General features: G+C 40.6%; 1 protein-coding gene across 1 annotated transcript; it reads left to right on the top strand.

The window, feature by feature from the left end:
- The first annotated feature begins 3117 nt into the window (after positions 1-3117).
- csgalnact1a (chondroitin sulfate N-acetylgalactosaminyltransferase 1a) lies at positions 3118-26580 on the top strand. Its single transcript, XM_086151950.1, has 7 exons — positions 3118-4068; positions 6847-7063; positions 11271-11372; positions 21510-21688; positions 21766-21860; positions 22083-22164; positions 24240-26580. Exons 1-7 carry the CDS (start codon positions 3264-3266, stop codon positions 24533-24535), a joined length of 1776 nt encoding a protein of 591 aa, XP_086008076.1. The 5' UTR covers positions 3118-3263; the 3' UTR covers positions 24536-26580.
- Positions 26581-27161: the final 581 nt, after the last annotated feature.

Here is a 27161-nt window from a genome sequence, read left to right as displayed (position 1 = left end):
ATCCATCTTGAAAAGAAGACACTGAAGTGTCAGAAATTATAGCTTGTAGTATATATGCATGAATTTGTAGATTCATTTCATTTAATTTTCTGTGAAATAAACCGGAATGAGTCATTTTTAGGACACTGTTCATCTAAGCCACGTGTCAAACTCAAGGCCCGCAGGCCAAATGTGGTACACCACATTAATTCATGTGGCCGGCGAGAACATCTTAAAAGGTCTGATTGTCTTTGAAAATAAAGAAGTCAAACGCATGCATTTATCATAAACTACATTTCCCACAATTCACGCTGATCATGTTACCCGCAAAATGAGGCTGCGTAGCCACATCAATACCATTTTCAACAAGTGGAATTAAGAAATACAAATGATCCCTAAATGTCCAGGAAGAGAATAGTTGATGCAGGTGGAAGTCTGTTTGAAATAAGATGGGAACATTTTGACACCCAACCCTGGAGCTAAGTATGCCAACGTTAGCCTTCCAAAAAAAATAAAACATTTTGCTTTTTTTATCCGGCCAGCCAAACAATTTTCTTTGAATATTTCAATCAGTATTTTCATTCAATATGAAATTCAGACACTCTTTATTTTTTCCTTTTGTTTAACTTTGTGTGGCTGATTACATACAAAATAATGTCGGTACATTTATATGATCATCAATGATTTTAAAGTTGAAATAAGATGCCAAGAAATATAAATATTTAAATTGCAATTTTCATTTTTTTCCAATCCCTAGTTGGCCCGCGCACAGAAATCAAATAAGAAATGTGGACCACTAGCCAAAGTAATTGCCCACCCCTGACAAAGATGTATTTTTGCATATATGGATGTTACTATTGGGGACTTTGAAATAATTATACCACTTATTGTCTACGTGCAGTTTTTAATATTAATAGTTTTTTTTTTGTTTTTTTTTGTTATCCCTATCTACATTCAATTCTGTGATTAAATCTTTTATGGTCAGTAAAAAGAAAAGTCCTATTAATGATATCAAGACGAATTGTCCCCTGAATATATTCAATAATCTTTTGTTGAACCTGGCTCGGGTGTAATATATGAAAAAAACATATTTTTAAAAGTATTCGTATTTCAACAATTAAAGAATTAATGCGTGTAAATGTAATTTAAACTGTGCTTATTCACATAATAAGACAGCCAGCACTCTGATGTATGAAGGAAATGTACAGTAGGCTTAAATTTCCTAAACTCACAAAGCCTTGAAAAATGGATGCCTTCCCACATAAGTGATGTATTAATGATAGTGATATATTATTAACCACATTTTTTCAATCTTTACTCAACATTTCCCCTCATTTAGTTTGAGTTAATTATACTGTATCTCTTGTGCACTTAACCAAATAGAAAGCCTAAGTGTTTTATCCGAAAAAAATTAACTTCCACCTGATAACTATGCCATCATTTACTGTACCACTGAGTGTGAGGAAGATTAAAATTTGTCGGTGATTAACATTGAGAAAACAGTGGGATCGGGCAGAAATGACAATAACAATAAAGTTTTAAATTCAACAATAAAAGAAAGAAGAGGAATTGACAATTGACAAGTTGAAATGAGATATAAAATGATGTAAAACCTAATAGAACAAAGATGAAGCGAATTGTTTTTAATGGCGAGAAAAGGTTGGAATTTTAAAAAGTTTCGATCAGAACAGTCCCAATGGAGCCGTCTCAGCGAAATTATTCTGCCCTTTCAATTTGCCATAAAAGAAACCTCATTTGTAAATCCTGTCGGAGTAACAGCCATTCCAACCGCACGTTTTCACAATACTTTTAGAGTTTTTGTTGTTTTTTTTTTTCTTACAAGGATGGGGATAAATCAAGATCTCTTTGAATGGATATTATATCTATGCGGTTTAAAAATGGAAGAATGAAATAGAAAGCAGTCTGGCAGTGTGACACTAAGCTCAGCCAGTGTTTACATTTTATACCAAAACCAAGAATAGATGAATGTACGAGGCTGACCCACTTACTTTTCTCTGCATCCAGTGAGCTCAAGCTCACAATAACACACACATAATATTGCTGCCTCTGAGTCTCGCACATCCATGACAACATTGCTATCAAGGATCTGTAAACTGAGAGGAATGCTTAGTTTGGCGTCAGGAGTAACTCTTAGCCATCCTAAACCAACATGTCACAGTTGTCTGGAATCCTTCTGATTTGTTACGCTTCGCAATGACATTGCAAATATTGGGGTTAAATAAGTGGAAAAAAAAAAAATTGTAGAGGGTCAAGAATAGGGCTGGGAAAAAAAAGCAAAAAAAAAAAATCCACTTTCTCAAAAGTGATGTGTGTCATATCTGAACATGTGCAGAAAAATCACATGTCGGCTAGCCAACACAAATAAGCCGAGTTAGTCCAAAACACAATGAGGGGCATTTTGGACACAGGAAGGGAGTTTGTTTGAGGTGTTCTCTGGATAGGCATACAATCGGGCTTTAGAAAAGAAAAAGAAAAAAAGCTCAGAGGCGCTCTCTTTTTTTTCAAATTAATGAATGCTTTTATTGTCGGGGTGTAATCAAGGACAGGGTTTCGTCAAATCAAGGATTACGCAGGAGGCCTGACCGTAATCGACCGATAGGCATCATCCCCTTTGGCTTGCAAAGAAAATTCAAATGAAAGGATGACAAGTTCTGGTATTAAATGTGACTTCACAGTGAGCCGATGTTCAATAGATAAAGTCAAGATTATCACCTAACAGGCTTTTCCTTCTCTCTCTCTCGCTCTCTGTTTTCAGGATACCGAGATGACGAAAGCAGCGTTGGCCAAGGAGGACATGCTTTCTTATGGAACGTAGCATTGTTGCTAAGCGTATCATCGTCGTCGTTACTCATCCTAATGTGGATTCAATTATTACCAAACACTTCACCTCCTTTCCCGGAGACATGGGAAGGCGGACAGGAAGTCGCTGACTGACCGTGAGGGTCGGTCGCAGTACATGCGAACAGATGAGTCACACATGAGTGATAGATGATGTAACAGTGTCTGGAAAGGAGGCTTCCTGACGACCATGGAGCTGATTTCGCGGAGGGGGAGGGAGGAAGTGTGTTTTCACAAGCCTTTCGCCCTCATTCGCTGACAAAAGCGACAAAAGTGATCCCGAGCAGTGAGGATGAAATGCAGATCGAATGACCTCACGCTGAATAAGCAGCCGGGTGATGGAACTTCATCACAAATGGACTTTTATCATTGCGGCCGGCGTGTGTGAGGTTACTTGATACTTCGATTTATGTTTGCGCTCGCGTATGAACTTTATACTTAATGCAGCGATGTTGCGGCGGGGGCTTCTTGCCAGGGTCTCCCGCGTCGGTGTCGTTCTGGTGCTTCTTTGCTGCTCCTTGCCGCTCCTCTATGTGATGACCTGTAGCCCGCCGCACTCCGACGACCCGCCGCTGAGTCGCGCGTTGCCCCATGCGAATCCAAACCACCCGAGCCTGGGGGGTCTGGGCCCTGGAGCGGGAGCGGGGGCCGGCGGGACGGGAGGAGCGGGACCCGTGCAAGGCGGCGCACCTCCGGGTGTCCAGTCCTACCAGTTGCTCCTGCAAGAGCGCGAGGAGCAACACCGACTGCATATTACTTCCTTGAAGAAGCAGATCGCTCAACTGAAAGAGGCGCTCCAGGAGCGCAGCCAGCAGCTGAAAGGTGTGCAGGAGAGCCTGAAGAGAGCCAGCCTAGCAGAAGGCCATGAAGCCGCGGCCGGATCCCAGGGTGGCGAGGCTCAAGGAGTGAAAAACCAGCAGGCCGACCTCCAGCACTTCCTGAGGAACCAGCTTTCAAAAGCGGAAGTGACAATCGGCTCCAGGTTGCCCAGCGAATACGCGGTGGTGCCCTTTGAGAGTTTCACCTTGCAGAAGGTGTACCAGCTGGAGATGGGGTTGACCCGTCACCCCGCGGAGAAGCCCGTGAGAAAGGATAAGAGAGATGAACTGGCGGAGGTGCTGGAGACCGCCTTGCACAGCCTCAACACCCCTTCACCCCAGAGGGACGGCCGCGCCCCCGCCGACAACGCTCAAAATAGCAAAGTCTACTCGCCGTCCGACTTCATAGAAGGTGAGGATCCGGCAGGCTGCTCGTGCACCGCGGCCGCATCTGACTTCGGCGTTGCGCTTTACAGGTGTTCAAGTTGCATAAAACCCGATTTCCTTACGATTTTTAAGTTACTAAAAGCAAATTGTTAAATTCAAGTCCAAAAAATACCACCTTTTTCCCCTCATCACATTTGACAAGGTGTCATCTGGAAGAGCCTCTCCCTTCTTCTATGTGATGCTTCGAGCGGCAACATCGCATTCCTGTCATTTTGGACTACGTTTAAAACCTTTTTTATGTCAAAATGATTATAAATGAGTGTGAAAAAAATGGATGAAAATCACCCGATGGTTACTCACGTGTTCACATCGCAGTCCGACACTCGGAAATATGTATTTTAAAGGCTATAAACAGCGGCGATTCAGCGGCTGGGAGCATTTTCACTTGCTTGCAAATTTCCTTTTGGTCTCTTCATCAAGTAATGAACTAAATTTCCGCTTCCTTGAGTTTCTTTGATCCCGTTTCTTTTATACAAATCCTTGGAAGGTCAAAAATATGTCTATTTTTGTGCAAGTGCAGCCAGGATATCCTCCTAGTTTGTTCTGCTGTGATCACAGCTACCGGAAATGAACGCAGCTGCTGCTCATCCACAGTGGAGCATCTCTTCAAACAGTGTGTGTGTGTGTGTGTGTGTGTCACCTGCCTCGCAAGATATGAGCCGTAGTTCACTTTGTATACGAAGCCTATTAAACACACCCTTGTGTTTGATCTGATGGGGTGTTTTTACGAGCGGGTGGACGTTGCGTGTCGTGTGTGAATCAGCCTTTCCATAAACACCCGGCGTTTGTTGTTCGGTTAGAACGAAACATCCGCTCAATCCTGCTTTTTTCCTCTTTTTTCCCTCTCCGTTCTTGGTGGGATTTAATTTGTATTGATTTTTACGGCAGACCCGGAACATGCAGTATTTTAGTCGAGGCCAGAATAAACAGCCGAATTGACAAAAAGTGTGTTCAGGGCGCTTTAAGAGGCGCATTGTAAAGAAAACGGCTGAGCTGAAATGGCACACAAAATGCAAAATGAAGCTTGGCAAACCTCTGAGGTTCTGTCTTGATGAGTTGGACTGCAAAAAAACAGGGACAGGAAGTGAAGGCAGTTGGGCTAAATTGCTCCACATATTTACAAAATTAAAGTGTCCCTCTGGGAAAGAAGGCCTCCCATCACAGGAAGCCGGCCAGTTTGACAGGAAGCCTTTAATTCGAGCTGCTTTTAAAACTCAAGATCTTTTTTCTTTTCCGTTTTCTTTTATTCCCCTTTCTTCTGCGTGTTTGTTTCCTCTTCCTCTTATTTATTTTCCTCTCAGTTATTTCCTCTCACTTTTAGACGCCGTGCTTTTCTGTTCTCTCTGACCCCAGAAGGTCAATTTGCATGTAATAATCTGAGTAATAGCAGAGTAATTGAAAAACAGCCTCTCCCCGGAGGGAATGGCTGACTAAAGAGTTACAACATGAACATTGGTCAGAGTGATCAGAATAATCTCTCTCTCCATGGGGGATGTATATGTGTGTGTGTGTGTGTGTGTAGCTCAGTGAAACACAAGAACTATTCCAGATACCCCCCTGTTATCTCTCTGCCACCAACTATACAGTTATTTCCGCCGCACAAAAGCGTAGAGATTAAACGTAAAGTGAGACTTTCAGCCCAAATCGTCCAACGATTGTTATTTTATTGTAAATATCTTTGATAGATTCTGAAGTTTTGAGCTGATACAATCAGGACATTTGGAATTATAATCAACAAGACAGTATATCTGGATGCAGCTGCCAAATATCGATTCGAGTTTCGAGTATTCGAGTTGAAATAGTTTTTGATATAAATCCGATTTCCCTGTTGTTCTTTAATTTATACTGCGTACGCGCCTCAAAAAAGGCGGCGGCTGGCAGCGGAGATCGTCATTACTTCTTTGCTGGCGTTGCCAAAAAGATGCAGAAATCTGTCACTTTGCCCAAATTCGAAAGTTAAATCACTGGGCTGCGCAGAAGACTTAATGTCTCTTTATCAGTGTATCTCCTCAGTAAACACAATTGTTGTCTTGTAACCTGTAAAAGGAATATAAATTCAACATTTATCATGAATATGAAGTATTAATGAAAACCAAACATAATCCCGTTTTCAACTTGAGCCCAGCGCAAAGTGATGATGCTGACATCTGAGAGGCCAAAATTAAAGAACGGAGAATATAAAAAAAAAAATGGGTCCACTTGGGATTGTTTTTAGTAAAAATGTTGATATTTCCAGAAAGGAATTCTTTGTATGTTTTTTTTTTTTCAACTAGGAAATGAAGTAACACTCCCTCACCAAGCAGTGGCATTTGTACTTAAATGAGTGGAGTAATAATAATCTCAGTCCATGTCTTAGACTTACCTTCAAGAAACAGGTAAAAACTTTTCTCTTTCAGGACTTTTTACTGCGCTGATGCCCCAGATCAGGTTAGGCAGCAAGTTAGGCCATGCAGTGTGTGTGAGTGTGTACGTTTGTGTATGTCTTTGTCAAAAAAAAAAAAAAAAAACTCACTAACCCAAGCTTACTGTTCTGTATATTTCCTGTGCATCGTGTATTTGCAAGTGTATTTGCAGTCCTTATGTCCTCTATTGTAAGTCGCTTTGGATAAAAGCGTCTGCCAAATGCAATGTAATGTAATGTAATGTCTGGCATTACAGTTAATTGTTGCAAAATGATCTCCAGAAAAGAGTTGCAATTCTTTAAAATGGCTTTTTTTGTGTTTGTGCGCTTTCCCGCCTCCAGGTATCACACGCATGGAGAAGGACAAGGGGTCGCTGTACGAGCTGACCTTCAGAGGGGAGGCCGCCAATGAATTCAGACGCCTCGTCCTCTTCCGTCCTTTCGGGCCCTTGATGAAAGTGAAAAACGAGCGTGTGGACACGTCCAACGTCCCCATCAACATCATCGTCCCGCTTTCGAAACGCACGGACAAGTTCAAGCAGTTCATCCAGAACTTCAGGTCAGACTCCAGCGATGAAACGTTTGTCTGTTTTTCGCTCGCAGCTATTTATTGTAAAAGAAGTCGCAAACGTGCAGCTCGAACCAAAAAGCCTCTCGCTGAATAATTCAAGTAGCGTTTCTCTCCATCTCGAGTAGTTAATTTACAAAAACGGGATCCTCTGATTTTTTTTTTTTTTTTTTTTTTTTTCTAGCCGTGTTTTAAATTTTAATTGGGGATTAGACAGACAGGGACGGTGAGGGAGATTAGGGGAGAAAAATTAACATCAGAGATGCTGTTTTTCCTCTTTTCAAATGAACGCGTAATTAACATTTGGAAACTGTACTCGTACCGTTATCATTAAATTAATTTTGGCGCTGGTAGACTTTATCGGAATGTAAAGTCATCGCGGATTTAAGTCGTTCGGGTAAGAATATAAATAAAGACGATTTTTAGACCCCGGGTCATTTTCTTCCGTGGCCACATGACCGTAGAATATGGGTTTCACATCTAACGAGATGCTAATAGGCGTCTCGAGAATACGCTTTATGTAAATAATATCTCAAGCTAAGTCTTGGATCAGAAAGTACGTGAAAATGCCGGCCTATTCGGAACAATCCCAATGATTTGTTCTTATGCACGGAAAATCAAGCGTCAGAACAACAAGGTTATCTTTCTCCTCTTGGTTTGGAAATGATTTACGGGAAACCCAACATCCCCGAGAACTTTGGCGACGGTGGGGAGGAAGGACTGCCTTTTTTTTTTACCTTTTTTTAACCTGATCCTGCTTCATTGCGGGCGGCTTTCTGTCTCTTCTGCAACCGAGAGAGCGTGAGAAAACGGCAGGGAGACGGAAAGCAAGCGTGCGACAGAGACAGGGAGGTTTGAGAGGTTTTGAGAATCTCATCCTAATAATAACAGTAGCGCTAACAGCGACATGTTCCAGCTGATGTAATACAATCATAGTTTTAATATTCATCAAAAAAATAATAGCGGGACCGGATCTCCGATGAAATGAGAGCCCAGGGACTCGGGAGAAGATTTATCGTTTCAAGAAAAACAGCACAAATGAGACATTTGTGTTAAGAAAGCTCATCTTTCTGCTGCCAAAATTCTCCGGCGGCCGGTTCTGGCTCCTCGGCCCGTCACCATCCGTTTCATCCTCGGCGGTGTCTGATTTATCGCTGCCGGTACCGTTGCTTATCACTTTTCTTTTTACATGGTAAATCTTGCTTAGAAGCAGGGTTTCAGCCCATTAAAATGACCTCCTGGGCAGACCAGCAGCAGTTGATATACAGCACGGCAAGAAGTGTACTTACTTGAAAGAGTTGTCGAGTCGCTGAGCAAACATTTTACCCTCATCCATATTAAAGGTGCTTGCGCGCGTGCATGTGTGTGTGTGTGTTTGTTGGGATACGTGTGTGTTTAGAGGGTGATAAAAGTGAAAAAGTATGTCTAACTGGAAAATAACTGAGATATGTTTACCCTGTTTAGAAAGGAGATAAAACTATGAATTCACGCAAAATACTTTGCAGGCACTCGGCGGTTGAAAAGGCAAATCCCCGCTATGATTTAGCCGCACGATGAAATGATAACAAACTCACGTCGCACAGGAAATCTCTTTACTTCGCACGCCTTCATTTAAGGATAACCTTTTTTTACGCTTCGAAGAGTATTATTCATGACTTTTTTTTTTTAGTATCCGGTGATCATCCAGATGAATAATGTTAAAAACGTCCTCCCATTAGACGCTCGGAGGACTCGGATCAGGTACGCCTTTTGTGTTTATCCACAATAGTGAAGACCTTTACAAAGAACGGTTTGAGGTTTAATGGTCCCCACGCTGTCGTATATTGTCTGCTGTTCACACGTTTGCGTGGCTGCTTCCTGCACGTACCCAGAGCTGTGAGGACAAAACATGTCATCGATATCTCTCAGGACTTGGTGAAATGAAAAATGAACACAAAATATGTGAAAATTGACAGGACTAACAAACAAAACAAAAAAAAAAACTGTATTTAATGTGCCTATTTACACAACTTCATTTATTTGTTGTTCTCTGCAGCCTTGCAGCAGTGCTGTTTCCCACTGCTGCTCTTTCTGGCACTTTGCATTTTTTTTTTTGTTTTATATCTTTTTAGTTTGCATCTACGCTTTAACGGATGAATCCACCCATGGGCGAGAGAGAAAATATTGGTTTGTAGATGCAATTATTATTATAGAAGTGACAGTATGTCCTCCCATCCTTCGACATTTTGACATCCCATCGGACAACCAAAAACGGAAAACCTTCCTTAACACAGACATCCGTCTTCATCTCTGCTGTTCCATCATCATAACCAGCAGGGGCTGATCGTTTCTCTAAAACATAAATTATCAAAAGTAGAACGTGGTTGTATTGTGCTGCGAAAAAAGACAGCGATATCTCCCCCCCTGTTATTTTTTTAAAAATGTATCACGCAATGAGTCAATCAGACCGAGGAGTAGGAAAAACTAGGCGAGAAAAACCAAGAGGTGTGATTTTTACATATTTATTTCCTTGTTGCGATCCTGTGGTTTTTTGTTTTTTTTTTTGATCCGAAAGACCGATCACTTGACCGTAGCAACGCCCTGAGCAGAGCCTGAAATGCTACCGTCAGTTTATATCGAAACAATCAGCCAGTTAGTTGTCAGCTCAGCCCGCAGACACTCTCTCTGGCTTATACGGAAAGACGGATTGATTTGTTTTTATCTGAAGTCATAGATCTTAATCATGATCCACTCTGGCTTTTTTAATTATTTTGCCCCATTGCTGTAGTTACATAGGGGAGCCTCTTAAGTGCCTTTAGCCCTGGTGTCTAAAGTCAGTGTCTCTGTGCATTATGTTAATACTCTACAAATACTTGCACCTCGCCGGCGTCCCGAGGGACGGGAGTCATCTTCAGCGAGTGTGTGATGTATTTGACAAGTCTCCCTCAAAGCGCCTGCAGGCGTCTCCCACCTGGTTTCCTCCTTACCAACATACAATCCCTCTCTGTGTGCTTTGACATCTTTTTGTGTCCTGATGAGGAAAGGTTGTGTTTGGTCTGGAGTTATTAACTTTTTTTTTTTTTTTTAATTATTTCTAAATTATTGTTGTTCTACATGGGCTGATTTTTCACCAATACAGTCCCGCAAGGGAAATATGAATTAGTGGAAGCGTAACAGTGGAAATGAAGTAAATCATCAGATGGAAAATTTGAAGAAGAAACCATTTTGGCATTAAATCCATCATGGAGGGCGGAGGAACGGCGAGGAAGAGCGCGGGAATCGAACCAGGAATGTCGGGTTCCAACCCAACATTCTGATCCCCTGAGCCACGCCACCCCGAGTCACATTATATATTGTAATTTACCTGACAAAAAACGAGAAACCTAGGATTAACATTTACTTTCCCTGGGTGCTCAATCATTAACTGTAATTAATATTAATTTCCACACATTTAAATGTTTTACAACCCCTTTGGCTTCTGTCTTTTTACAAGTTTTAAACCCAGCGCCAACAGTTCAGCAAAAATATTAGCTTAATTTATCTCATGTCAATTTCATATAAAGGAAACTCGACTCCCTTTTCCGTGGAGAAAGGCATCATCAAGTTACTGTAAATGCTATATTTCTGGAATAACTGTTCACGCTGTGTTCGAGGCTCTTTGGAAAGTTGAAAGTTATCATTTCTATAATAATGTACGGTGTAATGTGGATATGTAATGAAATAAAACCCCTCGGCCTGTCGGACTGTATCGTCATCAGTGAACCAAGAACAACAAATACACCTGAACTGAACACAGATACCGCAAAATTCAACTTTGATATTCTTTTTTCGCCTTTTTTCGACGGTGTAAATGCCCCATTTATGCTGTACATATTTTCCTTCCACCATTGCTCATCTCAACTGGGGTGGGCGGTGTCTTGGGTTACACCCTTAATATATGAAGTATCATAAACTGCTAAATGTACACGAGGTTTCAGATGTCGCAATATTTCATATTATTTTTTTTACATCAATCCATATTCTGAAATCCAAAGTAATCAAAAGACAATTTTTACGACGAACACTCAACATCTGTAAATGATTGCGCATGACAAGGCTGATCAATAACTAATCCATAGTTTTTTAATTATCTAATTAATCATCACCACTTTTGGACACGGTCGCAGGAAAAACGTTCATGCATTTATGTGACTTCCTCTCTCTGCTACTGTGCACGCAGGGAAGTGTGTGTGCGTCAGGACGGCCGGGTCCATCTGACGGTGGTGTATTTTGGGACGGAGCAGATGAGCGAGGTCCGCAGCATTCTGGAAAACACATCCAGGTGGGTTGGGAATTGGAACCGCGGCCAAGATCGCATCTTTGAACGCAATATAGTTCGCGAAATGAAGGAGGCTACAGTTCGAGGCGTCCCGGCTGTCGGCGAGAAAACATTTCCACACGTTTTTTTTTTTTGTTTTTTTTTCACACCGTGTCTCAAAAAACACTCAAAGCTTGCATCCTGCCTCGGCCGGTCATCTCTCTCTAATGAATAATGGAGCAGCGTGCCACCTAAGCTCGGAAGCTCAGAGCTCGGCCGGCTCTGCCAGCCAACACGGATAAATTACAGCAGACCCCTGATCAGTTGCGACTCGCGCGGCGCTCTTACACGGACCTTGACACCCACACCCCTGGAGATGAGCGCCGTTATCCGATCGGAGTCCGACACGCAATGCCGCCGATTCCCTCGTGGGGGGGGTTGCCATGGTGACGCATGTCAATCGGCATCCCCGAGGCTTTTTTGTGTGGCCTTCAATCAGACGGACTATCTCCCAACACCCCGCAGCATCTCTTTGTCTCTGATGCTGAGGAGAGAATACTGTGAGGAATAAATAAATAGAACCTCCTCGAAATTTGGGAGGAACGTAGCCGAGCAAACCTGGTGTATTATTGATTTCAGCGTGGACTTCTTGAAAGGGCGATCGGCGCGGGTCGCTGAACGCAAAGCAGCCGAAGCAGAGATGAAGGTGCAGTTAGTGCGAGAAGAATGTTGAATAAAATATATCATCCTGTAATCTTTCTGCCGGAGCAGCAGGTCTACCTTGAATCCCTGCCTAACAATACACTCATCAGTTATATAGCAGCCTATCTGAGTATGAATCAGTGCCCGCAATCAACTCCGCGCTCTTTTATCTGGCTTCTAGATGGATTTTTGAAATGAATGGGAATCATTTATGTGACAAAAATACCTGTGGTTTTATTATCTTGGAGCGCAGGGGGGGGGGGTTTCCCATAGATGCTGACGCAGGCACACTCATAAACACACACACACGTGCATTTATACAGTCGTACCAAATCAACAGCAAAGAGTGCACTTGTTCAAGGAGGAAGATGCAATCTTGAACATGCAATTGACTTCCAGCTGTGGAACATGTTCTTAATTCAGTCATAGTTTTTTGTTTTTAAAGGTCATTGTCGCTGCTCAAAACAGGTTGCGGCCATAAATCAGCACGATATCTCTGTAACGCTTTGATTGTATTCTTTCTTTCTGGAATGAGTGATTATATTCGCCGAGGGTCGAGGACATCGTGATCGCACAAAACATATTTTGGCCACACAGTCGGTGGAGAATTTCAACATTTTTACTCAAGTGTATTTCAAGATACAGAGAAAATAGTGGTGGATGGAGGAGGTCGAACTCTGGAGGGAGCGGCGTTTTTTTGCAATAAGACTATAAATGTATTTCAAAAGGAAATGATGGTGATGATGACATTTGAAACCCAAAAGGGCAACTTCGATATGACACTATAATGTTCCTAGAAAAAAAGACGTTTATCGTGTTCTGGAGCCTCAAATTTATACGAACAAACCACTAAATATAGTACATCAACCCGTCTTGTCAGTGGAATTTGGAGCAACGATCCAAAGATGCAGAATAATGACACGAATGAATCTTTTGTTAATTAAGCCATGAGTAATGTCTTAAAAGTGCATATTTGATGTTACTAATAGACAAGATGGGGGGAGACAGTTGGAGCCATCAGAATCACAGCAGGATCTTGAAGCAGAATTATTAATCAAATTCCATAAAAACAAAACAGGAACGCAAAGAGGCTAACAAGATTAATGACACGGAATACGAAACAGCACATCTGACAAAGAGTGAATCGGACAGAAGTGAAATGCAACAGAACTACAAACGGGAGAGAGAAAAAGAAAAACATTTGGAAGTCAAACGGTTGATTAACAGACAAGAAAGCAGGTGAACACACACAAAAAGCAAAACAGGATCAAAAACACACAACAGGCACGCCAGATAAGAACTTCCCAAAATAATAGAGAAAGTAACCAAAACAGCAGAACACGGGGGAATATTGACTTCAAACCAAAGATAACACAGAAACCAGTAAAAGACCAAAAGTTCGCTCTGGAAAAACTGGAAAAAAAAAAACAAAACATAAAACAAATGTGTTATTCAGCCGTCCAAGTGGGAACGGGACTCTGCTGGGAAAACTTCAAAGATGCATTTCTTAAAAGGCATGAGAGAAACCGACAAAGACCACGCGGGTCAATTTATTGAAAGAAACGCGGACCGTCCATCGAACGGAAGGCGCACTAATTAGCAAACATACGGCTCCTCCGAGCTGAAGGTAAACCTGCTGAGGAAAAGGTGATCGACCGCGGCGTCGATGTCAGACAACGGCCGGCGGACAAGTTGGTCTTCTCTTCCCCCCCCGGTGTGTTACATACGATGTCAATTCCGAAAACGGTTTGCGCAGAGTACAAAGCAGTCGGCGTGCCGGTGAGAGCCTACGAAATAGATATACGTTTATTTTTTTTTAACCTCTTCTCAGATTGACCAATCACCTAGAGGAAGGGAAAGACCAGGAATGAGTCAATTCCAAGGGGTTTAGTTGCTCTGGCGTTTGAAATAAAGCAGGATTTTGGAGATTTTTGGGGCGGGTTCAAATGATTATTCAACAAGTACGAGGAAGGAAAACTGATTTATCAAGCCATGAACCAAAGCCAAGGAGAAACAAGCAGCCCTGGCATCCATTATTGACAAGTCGTATGCTGTTACCAAGGGTGTTAGGAACCCAACACACTCTCTTTTTGTGTGGAAATCGAGTACTGGGTAGGCTGTCAGACGAGATTAGACAGGAATCTTCATGGATCATGATGTTTGCAGATGACATTGTGATTTGCAGTGAGAGCAGGGAGCAGGTAGAGGAACATCTAGAGAGGTGGAGGTATGCTCTGGAAAGGAGGGGAATGAAAGTTAGTCGCAGCAAGACAGGATATAGGTGTGTGAATGAGAGGAACTCAGGTGGAACGGTGAGGCTACAGGGAGTGGGGATCAAGAAGTTGGAGGATTTAAGGTACTTGGGGTCAACGGTCCATAGCAATGGAGAGTGTGGAAAAAAGGAAAAGAAACAGGTTCAAACAGGTTGGAATGGGTGGAGAAAAGCATCATGGGTACGATGAGATAGAAGACTATCAGGAAAGGTGTACAAGACAGTGTTGACACCAGCGATGCCGTAGAGACAAGTAACAGTTACAATGACCAAAAGACAGGAGGCAGAGCTGGAGGTCGCAGAGATGAAGATGTTGAGGTTCTCTTTGGGAGTGACCAGGATGGAGAGGATCAGGAATGAGTCCATCGGAGGAACAACACATGTGAGATGCTTTGGAGAGAAGCTCAGAGAAGCCAAACTGAGATGGTTGGGTCATTTACTGAGGAGGGATAGTGAATATATTGGTGGACGGATCCCGGAATTGAAGCTGCCAGGCAAAGAGGTCTAGAGGAAGAGAAGATTTATGGACAAAAAGAGAGAGGAGGTTACAGAAAATAGCGTTAGATGGAGTCTGATTCACTGTGGTGACCCCTGAAGGGAGAAGCCCAAAGGACTAGAAGAAGAAGAGTGTGATGGTTTAGTTTGATCTGACCACTTTGCAAAGAGCAGTTAAAAATTTTATAAGGTGATAAATCACCAAAAACAGGGGATGACGACCTAGAAAATCAGAGGGAAGCTGATGAATAATTGAAAGACTGCAAAGTCAACTGACCAGGCAGTGAAAAACAAATCCGGACATTTGTGACGTCTATTCAGAACCGAGATTTTGTCGGTCAAGTCCGTCTTGGGCAGAGTTTGCGTGTTTTCCTCGTCTTCGAGAGAGCGGATGGTCGTATGTCGTTATATGTGAACCTCACCTGTCGCACAATGACCCCAAGTGCAGGATAAGCGCTACAGATAAACGAACGAACGGTTATTCATCCCAGCAATGCATCATCGACACCAAATGTGACCGATTGACGAAAGTTCGCACACACCCAAAGCTCTTCGTCTAATTTATTTCCAACGTTCGCAACCCAACAAGTGGCAGCTGCCCCAAATTGACCGCAAGAAAATCTATGGCCCCCAAAACCCTCTCACCAATTATCTTTCATTTCTAAAATAACATGGACTTTGCGGTTTCATCATAGTGCACCAACCTTAAATTGTCTAGAGGAGCATTTACAAGACTTTCAGAAGCCGGTTCTTAAGTACATGAATAAAAATTTCCCATGAGTCTCACTGCAAATGGCTGCGAGGCCACAGTTGGCATAATGTGAGATATAAATTGCCTTGGATATCCACCTGCTTTCTAACCTCCATCAACCACTCTTCAGGGCTGAAATGAGAGTGGAAATGTGCTTTCCGCTTCTGGTGCTAATTATCTGAGCGTATATATATATATATATATATATATATATATATATATATATATATACTGCTCAAAAAAATAAAGGGAACACTTGAACAACACAATGTAAGTCCAAGTCAATCACACTTCTGTGAAATCATAGTGTCCACGCAGGAAGCAACACAGATTCATTTTGATTTGTTTTAAGGACATTACATCAAAGTTGGATTAGACTGGAGTGTGTTTTTACACTTTAATTTTGAGTGTGATTCCTAATCCAGACCTCCATGGGTTAATACATTTAATTTCCATTGATCATTTTTGTGTGATTTTGTTGTCAGCACATTCGACTGTGTAAAGAGCAAAGTATTTCATAAGAATGTTTCATTCATTTAGATCTAGGATGTGTTTTTTAAGTGTTCCCTTTATTTTTTTGAGCAGTGTATATATATTCATATACGTGTGTGTGTGTGTGTGTGTGTGTTCGGCCGTGACAGCGGACAAATCTCGGGAAAAGGAGCGACGTGGTATCGAAGCGTTTCATCAGACACCAGGAGCATTGTTTAGAATAAAAAAGATCGGTAGCTGATGATGGAGCTCCTCCGTCCACATTTCAAAGATCAAACTCATCTGAGACAACGTCGGGGTAATGTAAGTTTTAGAGCCTCGCATGCTGGAGAATCCGAAGTGAAAATTACACGAGATGAAGAGAGAACACGAAGACAGAGGAGGGAGGTTGTGTGCGAAGGGAAAAGTGAGCCATCTGTGTAAAGAGATAGCAGACGTTACGTATAAATTATTGCTGCCCTCACAAGAAAAGCTGAGGGGAGGAAAAACAAGATAGCAAGCCAGATGATATTCATGAAGATATGACAGGAACGTAAAACTTAAAAGAGAAAGACTTCCCAGCTAAGGATGAACAGTGTCAGTGGAGATCTCCGAGGTAATGGGATGCAAATAAAGAGAGGAAGACGGCTCGGGCTGAGAAATAAACAAATATTCGCTACTTCTTTCATGATGCATTTTTTTCGGCAGGTCACAGACAGGTCGACTAATCACCCAAGAGTGAAGCGAGGAGATAATGAACGGACGAAAATGACAAATAGATCATGTACGGTTTAAACCCGTACTGGAAATGACCGTCCTGCGGAGCGGCGAAGCGCGTTAAAGAATCGCTCGTAAAAGTTGGGAAGATTCGGACGAAACGTTTCTAGAAGTGAACGCGCTTCTCTGGGATCTCAGAAATGCGCGGAGACGGAATTGAACCCCGGGTGGCGCCGGCGTGAACGAGGGGGGGGCTTATAGCCGAGACGCAGTAAGTCATCTAAACTCTAACCGTATGCGAATACGGGTGAGCAAATATTTGTTTACGCGCATGCAGAAAAAACCCAAAGAGAAAATCCAGTCTTCTTCCCTCTTCTGTCCTGAGCAGAACTAACAGGATAAGGTTTGCAGCTGAGACGCAACACGGCAGCTCTTTACAGGCGTCTCACTCTGACACAATTTCATCAATTTAGCCCTTTTTCTAGGTGTCAGCCATCACGCCCACAGTAAACAAGTCGTCTATTTTAGGCCACAATCAGACTCCCAGGCCTGTGGTGGTAGAAGGATGAAAGCGAAAGGAGGATAAAAAGTCGTTCGGAGAACAAGTAGCGGTAGCGGAATTAAAAGTAGACCTTTCTGCTCAATTCTTAGGCTGTTTGTTTTGTCCCATTCTGTTGTCCATTCTTATCCTTGACGTTGTTGTTGTTGTTGTTTGTGGATGTCTTTTGCTATCTTCTTCTAATTGTCTCTCTATTTATATTTATATTTATATTTATATTTATATTTATGTTTATGTTTATGTTTATGTTTATGTTTATATTTATATTCATTGATACTATAATTGTTACACTTGACAGAAGAATTTCCCCTATGGGGATCAGTAAAGTATATCTTATCTTATCTTATCTTATCTTATCTTATCTTGTCATGTTTTATCTCATCGTAGCCTGTCGTATCTTATCTTATCATATTTGATCTCCTCTTATCAGATTTTATCTTATCATTTTTTTTCCATCTTATCTTATCTTATCTTATCTTATCTTATCTTATCTTATCTTATCTTATCTTTTATATTATCTTATCCTATCGTATCGTATCTAATCTTACCTTATTTTATTTTATCTTTTTTTTCTTATGTTAGCTTATCTTATCTTATCTTATCTTATCTTATCTTATCTTATCTTATCTTATCTTATCTTATCTGAATACACAACAACAAGCTCACGCTCACGTATTTTTTGTCTTATTGTGTTTTTTTTAAACAGCGAATGAAAACAGCATGCTCAGTGACTCATAAGTCACGATTTTTATCAAAGTTCACTCCTGTCAATCACACTCGAGTAGCTTTTATTCTTTCCTTTTCTTCTTATTACCAACCAATCAAACAAAGCGTTTCTCGGGCGTCTTTTTTTTCCCCCCCTCCTGTATTTGACAGATATGACTGAGCTCCCGAAAAGTGACAAGAAACTCGAACCGTTCCTCGACGATTTAGGAAAAAAGTGACAGTTCAGTGACGGTCGTCGGATTCAAACCATAAGCGATTCATGCGAGTCATTGTCGAGACCTCCCTTCCCTATTTGCTAATTTATAAGTTGAAACTGTAGTTTACTGTGACATTGTAGCGGACAGACATTAGCTGTTGTGCTTTCTCAGCTCCATCTGTGGATGCTTTCTTGCCAGCGGGTGGTTCCTGCTCTCCTGGGACGCCGCGAGACAGGCCGACTCTGTTCCGATGCGAAGACGTGACTGTTTGCCGACGGGGCCGAAACGCTTTTGCCAAAACGCACGCATACATGTTGTAATTCTTTCTGCAGTTTAAAAAAAAAAAAATGAGCAAACATTTTCCCAAAGTGTAGACTTTGTGTTTCTTGGCTAGTTGGACTTTAAAAAAAAAAAAAAAAAAACACGCTCATGCTTAATAGAGGCGGTGTCATAATATTTCTTCAGGATTTAAGACAGCGTTGTCTAGGATTTGTTTATGTTCAAGGCTTAATGGATAAAAAGTAAGACAAGGACAGGAGTAAATGCATAAATAGGCGCAAAAAAAAAAAAAAAAACGCCGTAGGAAATGATTATGTGGAGCGTGATTCAAGCCGCCTCTGGCAAAAACAAACTGACCGTGCTTCCTTTGGTCAGCCTGGCTTCCTCCACCGAAATGCCTGCCTCTGTCTACCTCCTCTCTCTTTCTCTGTCTCTCTCGCTCCCTCCGGATTTCTGCATGTGTTATATCACCTGATGCGGCATGAATGAAGGAGGCTTTATTTGTTCCGCCTTGGGACAAAACATGAGAACCAGTCTCATTTCTATGTGACTGTGGCTCCGTGAGTAAAGCATTAGTCACTAACAGGGTGAATTGTTACGGTTTAGGAAAAAAAAGCTACAGCTGTCTACATCTGGCCGCAGCTGTTCACACACACACACACACACACGTCCTCAAAGTACTTCATGCAGGAAGGTTTTGGCATGATTTCACTCCAGGTTAGATGCGGGTTTGAATCTTCTACAGAATCGGTGCAAAAAAATGTGAAAGTTGAACCGTCGTTATGATGATCCACGCATATTTGAGTGCATGGCTACGAAATTTAATTCAAGAGCGTCCGTAAGTTCTCGATCGTGGGGATGTCATCTCTCGTCTTCTCGGGCTTTTGTCGTCTGTATCCATGAAATCGAGCTGCGTGAAAAAAATGGGCCGTGGAAATATAACACGGGCGATCGCGCAAACATTATTAGATGCGGAAATGACAAGAGGAGAAGCGTAATTTTAACGTGGTGTCATACATTTGAGAAGATGGGAAAAGATGGGTTTATGATTCCACCGGCCGGGTTCTGAAATCAGAAACAGACAGAAGAGGGGCCGAGGCGACGACCCCGCAGAGCGAAAGCAGATTGGGATGATGGAGTTTTTGAATAAGGTTTTCTGATGACTCGTGTTGTCCTTTAAATTTCGGGGACAGATGGCGGAAGGCAGTGACGCCCCCCCGGCCCCCCGCTGACAAAACACTTAACTAAACTAAAAGGGATGGATCCGGCCCCAGACACCCGCAGGGTTCTTGGAGAGTCAGTGCCTTCATGAGCTACAGCTCTTTTTGTGACACTCGGGGACATTATATCGGTTTTAATGTTGTTTTTTTTCTAGCAGGAAAGCTTTTTCATTCATTCATTCATTCATTCATTCATTCATTCATCCACAGATGGAGACCCGCAACCTATACACACACCCGATAGTGTTTCCCGACCACATTAGTGTGTCGGGAGGGATCATCAGGTGTGTCGTGGAAAAATGTCCGCTTTCACCTGATTGGTCCAAAAATGTTTATTCAATGCAAATAATGCGCATGTTTACATCTATCTGTGTGAGCAGCATGCAGTGACAGGCAGAACGATCAAATGCTCTTCCACTAGATGGCATCAGGTAGTGGATAAGATAAGATAAGATAAGATAAGATAAGATAAGATAAGATAAGATAAGATAAGATAAGATAAGATAAGATAAGATAAGATAAGATAAGAAAAAAATGTTAAAACAAAATATGACAAGTTAAGATAAGATAAAATATGATTGATTGATTTATTGTTTGTTTGTTTAGAAGTTCATTAGGACAGTGTAGAATGACATTAAGCACAGAGGCCGAGATGTTTGTACTAGATTGTAGCTCATAGCTAATGAAGCTAATGTAGCTAATTTCCATCTGTAGTCCTGGACAATACAAATATAAAACTGTACAAAATAGACAATATATATAAAATATACAGATAGGCAATAAAATAACTATACAATATATAAACAGGCAATAAAATATGTACTTTGTAAGTTGAAAGTGCTATTGTCGTGATATTATTACTTTGGTCATCTGGGGGCCATCAGATGTTACCCAGATTTTGATTCCCATCAGGGAATTGTGTTGTGTCAGTAGCGCAACAGTAACCATAACAAAAATATCAACATAAATATGACATAGAAGAGTTATATAAATAGAAGAAATAAGTGACAAGAACAGCAGCAAGGGTGAAAATAGATTACAGAGTGAAAAAAAAAAAGATGAAGATAAAGGCCCAAGTATGAGTAGTGGTCAGAAGAAAGTGAAAAGGTGAGCTCAAGACAATATAATGAAAGTTATATAACATTTCCTTTGTTTCTGCAAGAATATCAGCTTTGTTTTCAACCAAACAAGGCCAGATTTCAAACTAAGTTAATTGGGACTATAGTTTCATTCGATTTTATTAAAAACATTTTTTTGACATATTTATTCGGTGGTGTGCCATGGCTCACAAAAGGTTGGGAAAAACTGCTATAGAGACATATAAAAAAAAAAGAAAAATTAAAAAAATGACATGTAATCATATACATGTACTTGTAAAAAATGTATATACGTGACATATATTTTAATGTATTTTTACATACCTTTAACTTTTATTTATTGATTGATTTATTTCATTGATTTATTTACTGTTCTTTTTATTTTTATTTTTATTTTTTTTTATTTTATATCGAGTTCTATTTTGATTATTCCCCACCTGACTGTAGCAGGAGCCGCTTTCAACGAAAAACAATTTTCCCCCCCTGGGGGATCGATAAAGTATTCTGATTCTGATACAACCATTCCGTCATTCATGTTGTGTAAAGAAACACGACATTCACACGACGTATTGAGACGTGAAAGCGAGGCGTTTTTATTTTGAGTGAATTCGAGGAAGGGTTTCCCTTCTATGTTCCAACCGCGGCGAATCTGTCTAACCACGGCTGTCTCTGCAGGGAAGTTAACTTTAAGAACTACACCCTGCTGCAGTTGGACGAGGAGTTTTCTCGGGGAAGGGGTCTGGACGTCGGCGCTCGGTCGTGGAAAGGAGGCAACGTGCTGCTCTTCTTCTGCGACGTGGACATCTACTTCACCGCCGACTTCCTCAACACCTGCCGCCTCAACACGCAACCCGGTGAGACACGTACGCGCCCAACTGTCCGAGCTGACCGCCGCCTCTTTGTCTGACACGTGCGTCGCTCTCCGTCTCAGGTAAAAAGGTGTTCTACCCGGTTTTATTCAGCCAGTACAACCCCAGTCTGATCTACGGCAGTCCCGAGCACATCCCGCCCGTCGAACAACAACTGGTAACAGCCAAGATATATTCTCTTTCTACCTGTATTCACTCGGGAGGCCACTCGTGGAAAATATATGCAGTGCTTTTTTTTTTTTTGTTACAGAAAAAGTTTGCTTTCCCTGCCGCCGGGTGTAGAAATCCACAGATGCATGATCCTATTGAAGCATCTCCCCCTGAGTTAAAAGATTTTCCTTCATGGCTCTCTGAGTTTTGCACTTTCTTCTCTTCTCAGGTGATAAAGAGAGACACCGGGTTCTGGAGGGATTTTGGCTTCGGTATGACCTGCCAATACAGATCCGACTTTATCAACATAGGTAACTATTAAAAAGTACTAGAAAAAGGAAAAAAAAGTGCAGACGTCCGCAGCCCGGTCAACCGAGTAGAGGTTTGAAAAAATCTGCATGCCAAAAGTGCTCCAAAAATGAAGATAATTTATTTCACATAGGGTACAAAAGACATTCTTGCATGACATTTCGTGCAAACGTAGGTTTTTTCCTCAGAACACATATCTCCGGTAAGCATCTGAGGAATAGCTTATGTTTGCTCGAATATGTTTATTGTAAAAATAAATAATATTTATTTTTGGAGCACTTTTTTTTTATTTATTTTTTCTATTTTTTTTTTCTCACCCCCGATATTTCTGCTACTATGTCATGTTCATGTCATCAAATTTAATGCGGTATATGTACCTATCATATCGAGAAAGACTGAATAAAATTTTAATTAAAAAAGCATATTCGAGCTTACGTTTGCTGGAATATGTTTATTGTACTCTATGTAAAATAAACTGTATTTATTTTTGGAGCGCTTTTTTTTTTAATTCAATTTTTATTCAGTTTTTCTCAATATGACAGGTACGTATACCACATATAATTCGATGACATGAACATGAAATAGTAGCAGAAATATCAGGGGTGAGGAAAAAATAAAAATAAAAATAAAAATAAAAATAAAAATAAAAATAAAAATAAAAATAAAAATAAAAATAAAAATAATAAAAAAAAAATCCACTCCACATAGGTAATCTAAAAGGATATGATGCTCATGTCCAGTCCAAAATTCTTTGAGTTTAACTTTATATGTTATACATATGTATTAGGTGCTCATCGTTTAGCTTTCGGTGTGCAGATTTTTTCAAACCTCCACTCAGTCGACTATTAAAAGTACGACTTGATGTCGTATCGTTGCTGTTGGAGCTTCCAGATCTGTGCAGAGGCGTCATGTAATGGGATTCCTGGATGACTATGAAAATATGTTATGTTATTAGCGCTTTCATGGGCGTTGGGGAATCAGAACGCAAATGGGTCAATATTACATTGCTTTTGTTAACTTGTGCAAAATGTTATGGCGTTACTTTGCAAGGATGAAGCTCTGAGCGGCGGCGGCAGCAGCATACATTAGCATATTTCATAGCTTTATGTCCTCCTCGCTCGCGCGTTAGCGGGTAATACGGGCTCTCAGGACAGATTTACATCACGTTAGTTTCCCTCCAAAGTGAAATCAGTTAGGGGGCTGCGGTATTTTATTTTGTAGGGCCCCGAACACACACGAGCATACAAATGTACTTGTAACTATTTTGTCATGAAAGTAGGTTCCTTGATGAATACATTATTCTGAGCGAGAGAGGAGAACAAGCGAGATAGAGAAAATTGATGCAAAAATGGCCATATATGCTTTTTCATTTTATAGATCCAAAAAAAAAAAAAAAAAAAGAAATGAGATATTACGCGTGGAATTGAGTTTCAAGGTCAGGAGCAGTATCTTTGAATCAAGCGTGACATTTGCCGTCGAGAACTGCAGCTTTTTGAAACCCAAGGTCATTTCAGATCAGTGTGATATAAGTACTTACAACTGACTTTCAGACAGAAATGTATATATTATAACAAGAGGAATATTAGTAATAGTGAGTAGAAAGTAGTGAGTGTTTTTTTATTTTTTTGGCACAGCAGGCTATCTTGTTCCTTTGTTTACGTTTATGCAAAGTTAAGCAAATTGCCTCCTGACTTCAGCACATATCGACCATAATGTATTTTCTAAAATGCGAAACGTCGGAAAGAATCATTTATGCGCAATGTTTTTCTTGAAACTGTCGCCTATATTTTTTTTTTCAAGCCACGACTGAGGGAATCAGATAGAATGTATTTATTCGTAATTTCTGGGCCAATAAGCACTCTTTCGTCCACATTGTTTGTATTCATCGGACAAATGATTGTGTTTTTCCTAATCGGGATGCGGTATCGGAAATACTCGAGGAGAAAGCGAACGCTTGAAAAGTACATTTCTCAGAATTATTTGAATATAAATACGCTGGATTTCTCCACTTTCCATACCTGAACCGTTTCCTGCGGTGATGCAATAAATATTTTATGTCGTATTCTGTCACCTCCAGGAGGTTTCGACATTGACATCAAAGGTTGGGGCGGCGAGGACGTCCACCTCTACAGGAAGTACCTCCATAGCAATCTCCTGGTGGTGCGAGCGCCGTCGCGCGGTTTGTTCCACCTGTGGCACGAGAAGCGCTGCGTGGACGAGCTCCCGCCGGATCAGTACCGCATGTGCATGCAGTCCAAGGCCATGAACGAGGCCTCGCACAGCCAGTTGGGGATGTTGTTCTTCAGGCATGAGATTGAAGCTCATCTCGGCAAGCAGAGGCGACAGCAGAACCCCAATCCCAAAAAGGCGTGAGGACGTCGAATCAATCCGTTACTGATCGGATCGATTCTTCTGAGCTACTTGAAGTTTGATGGAATAAGCTTATCCGCCGTTGATATCTTTTGGAGTATGACATTGCGGGGTAGCTTTGCATAAAAATGCCTGTCCTAGTTTTTTGGACATTTTGGACGCGTTCAGTCTTCCTGGTTGGTTTACGGCGGAATCGTCGATAAACTTTGTTTTCAGCAGAGCAAAGCCGGTTGTTTTCACGGCGTCTGTTTTTTTCTCCGCCGAGCCGAGCCGCCCATCACGGAAATGTGAGAATTATCGATCTTTAGAGTTCATCTTCAGCAAGGACGCGGATTTCTCAAACAATAAAATAATTCTTCGCTCGAGAATTTTTTTTTTACTCTTGCGAGACCCAGAATGTTTTGGGAGTTCTGGAAAGGACATTATCTTTAAATCCCATCATGACACTGATCTTTAAAACAGGAGAGGACACACCATTGGAAATTAACCAATACATTTCCTGTCTGATATATCCATCCGTATGCAAACGTGCACTTGTATAATCTCCTGTAAATACGGCGAGGCCCCATTTGAGCAAAACAATTAGCATCTCAGCTATAAGTCTTTTTCAACGGTGTGCCTTCCGAGGGCAAAACCTAAACACTGTCTTGCAAAGATGAACAGGGGCCTCCAAACATCGAGCTACATATCATTTATATATTGGTGAATAGCGCCATCTAGTGGACGGAAAATGAAAAGCAGGTGCAAATACTAAATGCTTAAAACAATGAAGGACTTGTTAAAATTAGCCTAGAAAGGACTTGTAACATACAGTTGAAATATAAATTATTGAGCATGTGTAGTATATTTTTTTTAATTTATGTTCCTTATCCTTGTGTAAATGCAACCATTTAAAGTTTTTTTATTTCCCCATGATTTTTTAAAAAAAAAAGCGATTATGATGTGGCATCGAAGGGCAATCTGTTATAAATGAACACATTTGTAGGTTATTTGTTGTAATGAAAAACACTTGATGAGCATCATGTGTGTATTTATGCCCACGATATAAAAAATACATATATATTTTAATTTTAATATATACATAGAGAGAAAAAAAATAATATTGTGAAATTAATTTGTGAATATAAAAGACTGGTCACTGTTTTGATGCTGACGATGACTTATCGGGTCAGAATGTGCCATTAATCATAACATCTTCGTTTCTGTCAGTCAAATGTGACTGATTTAATTTGAGTTGGAAAGAGATAAGAGTGCAATAAGTAATTCGATGAAAACCAACCACCCGTTTCATGTTCGGATTAATGTAAATAGAGACGCAGGTTTAGACGACCAACAAACTGAAGACAGTAAAATGAGATTAATCAATGCAATAAAGGCAATTCTTGTGATGTTGTTAAAAACAAAATATTGGACTGTTATTAGCGGTGCTAACAGATCAAGGCTTCTGTTTTTCACAGAGGTCACATAAAAGAATCCTTGCATGCTGTGAAGAATGGATGAAGCGATCAGTGATGGTCTCCATGGAAACACACCATCAAATCAGATTGTTTTTATGAAGTGTCAAGAGCACATCTATCTTTCCGTTCGCGCTGAATGCCAGAAATTTTGTCGAATAATTTTTTGATCTGTAGTTTTCAAAAGCATTCTGGGGTGATACAAGTTAGTAGATACAAGTAACGCATTCTTAGTTTCTGCTAAATTGGTGGAAATTTGTAGAATTAACCACGCCACAGGGAACGATGTGGTTTTTTTTTTAGAAAGAAGATCGTCTCTTGTCACTTCATTTATGTTTTATACGAGTGTAATAGAATGATAATCACACATGACATTCTGCTTCTGCACTTCAGTCCACCAGAGTGATCATGGAGGCGAATGGTCGACCAAAGATTTGAAAAGAGGCACTTTTTCTACCTTTATTGTTTGTTTGTTTGTTTTTCATTTTTCTTTTCTCTTCTTTTTTTTTTTACTGTTTCTCCACTTGTGTGCGAGGTTAAGTCAAATGTATTTGTCCATTGTGTATACTTTATTAAAAACTATTTGAATTTGCTGACGTGGCTGTTTGTAGTTCTTTTCCAGATTCTAGTTGAAAACTAAAACTTCCTGAGTAAATTTAGATGTATAGCAAAGACATATAATGATTTTTTTTTTTTTTTTTTACAGGTAAAGGTGATATTTCAAATAGGTAAAGAAAAAAAAAAAGTAAAATATTTTCCGGATGTTTTATTATGTCGTGTTCCTAATTTCAAAACGCCAAAGTTTACAACAAATGTAGAAGAATATTGTTTAAATTCAGACTCCCCTTTTAAACAAAAATTCATTCAGGGTTTTATTCCTTTTAAAGAGATGAATTGTGTGTCAACAAAACCTGGCATTTAAAACGGTTACCATCGTGAAATTATTTAACAGTTAAATGCCAAACAGATTTAGCTCAAATATAAATTAAATTAAATTAAATTAAATTAAATTAAATTAAATTAAATTAAGCGTTGTGAAACATTTTTGACAGCTGGCAAAATACATAATCCATGTAAATATTTATTTTATTTCTTGAATTTGTCCTTCTTCCAGGATCAAAAGCCAAACAAAAAAATGTGGTAACTAAGTGAAGTTCATTGATTGTTTTAGTTAA

Source organism: Fistularia commersonii, chromosome 9 (genome assembly GCF_037954325.1).
Source record: "Fistularia commersonii isolate RoL2024-O1a breed Wild chromosome 9, RoL_Fcom_v1.0, whole genome shotgun sequence".
NCBI lineage: Eukaryota > Metazoa > Chordata > Actinopteri > Syngnathiformes > Fistulariidae > Fistularia > Fistularia commersonii.
The sequence above is the reverse complement of the archived record's forward strand: the minus strand, read 5'-3'. Positions and strand labels throughout refer to the sequence as shown.

Bases quoted from the DNA above. Each gene is read 5' to 3' on its own strand.
- csgalnact1a (XM_086151950.1), top strand. From the start codon at position 3,264: ATGAACTTTATACTTAATGCAGCGATGTTGCGGCGGGGGCTTCTTGCC. The intron at 11,373-21,509 runs GTGGGTTGGGAA...CTGTCTCTGCAG, and splicing joins ATTCTGGAAAACACATCCAG to GGAAGTTAACTTTAAGAACT. The intron at 21,689-21,765 runs GTGAGACACGTA...TCTCCGTCTCAG, and splicing joins CCGCCTCAACACGCAACCCG to GTAAAAAGGTGTTCTACCCG.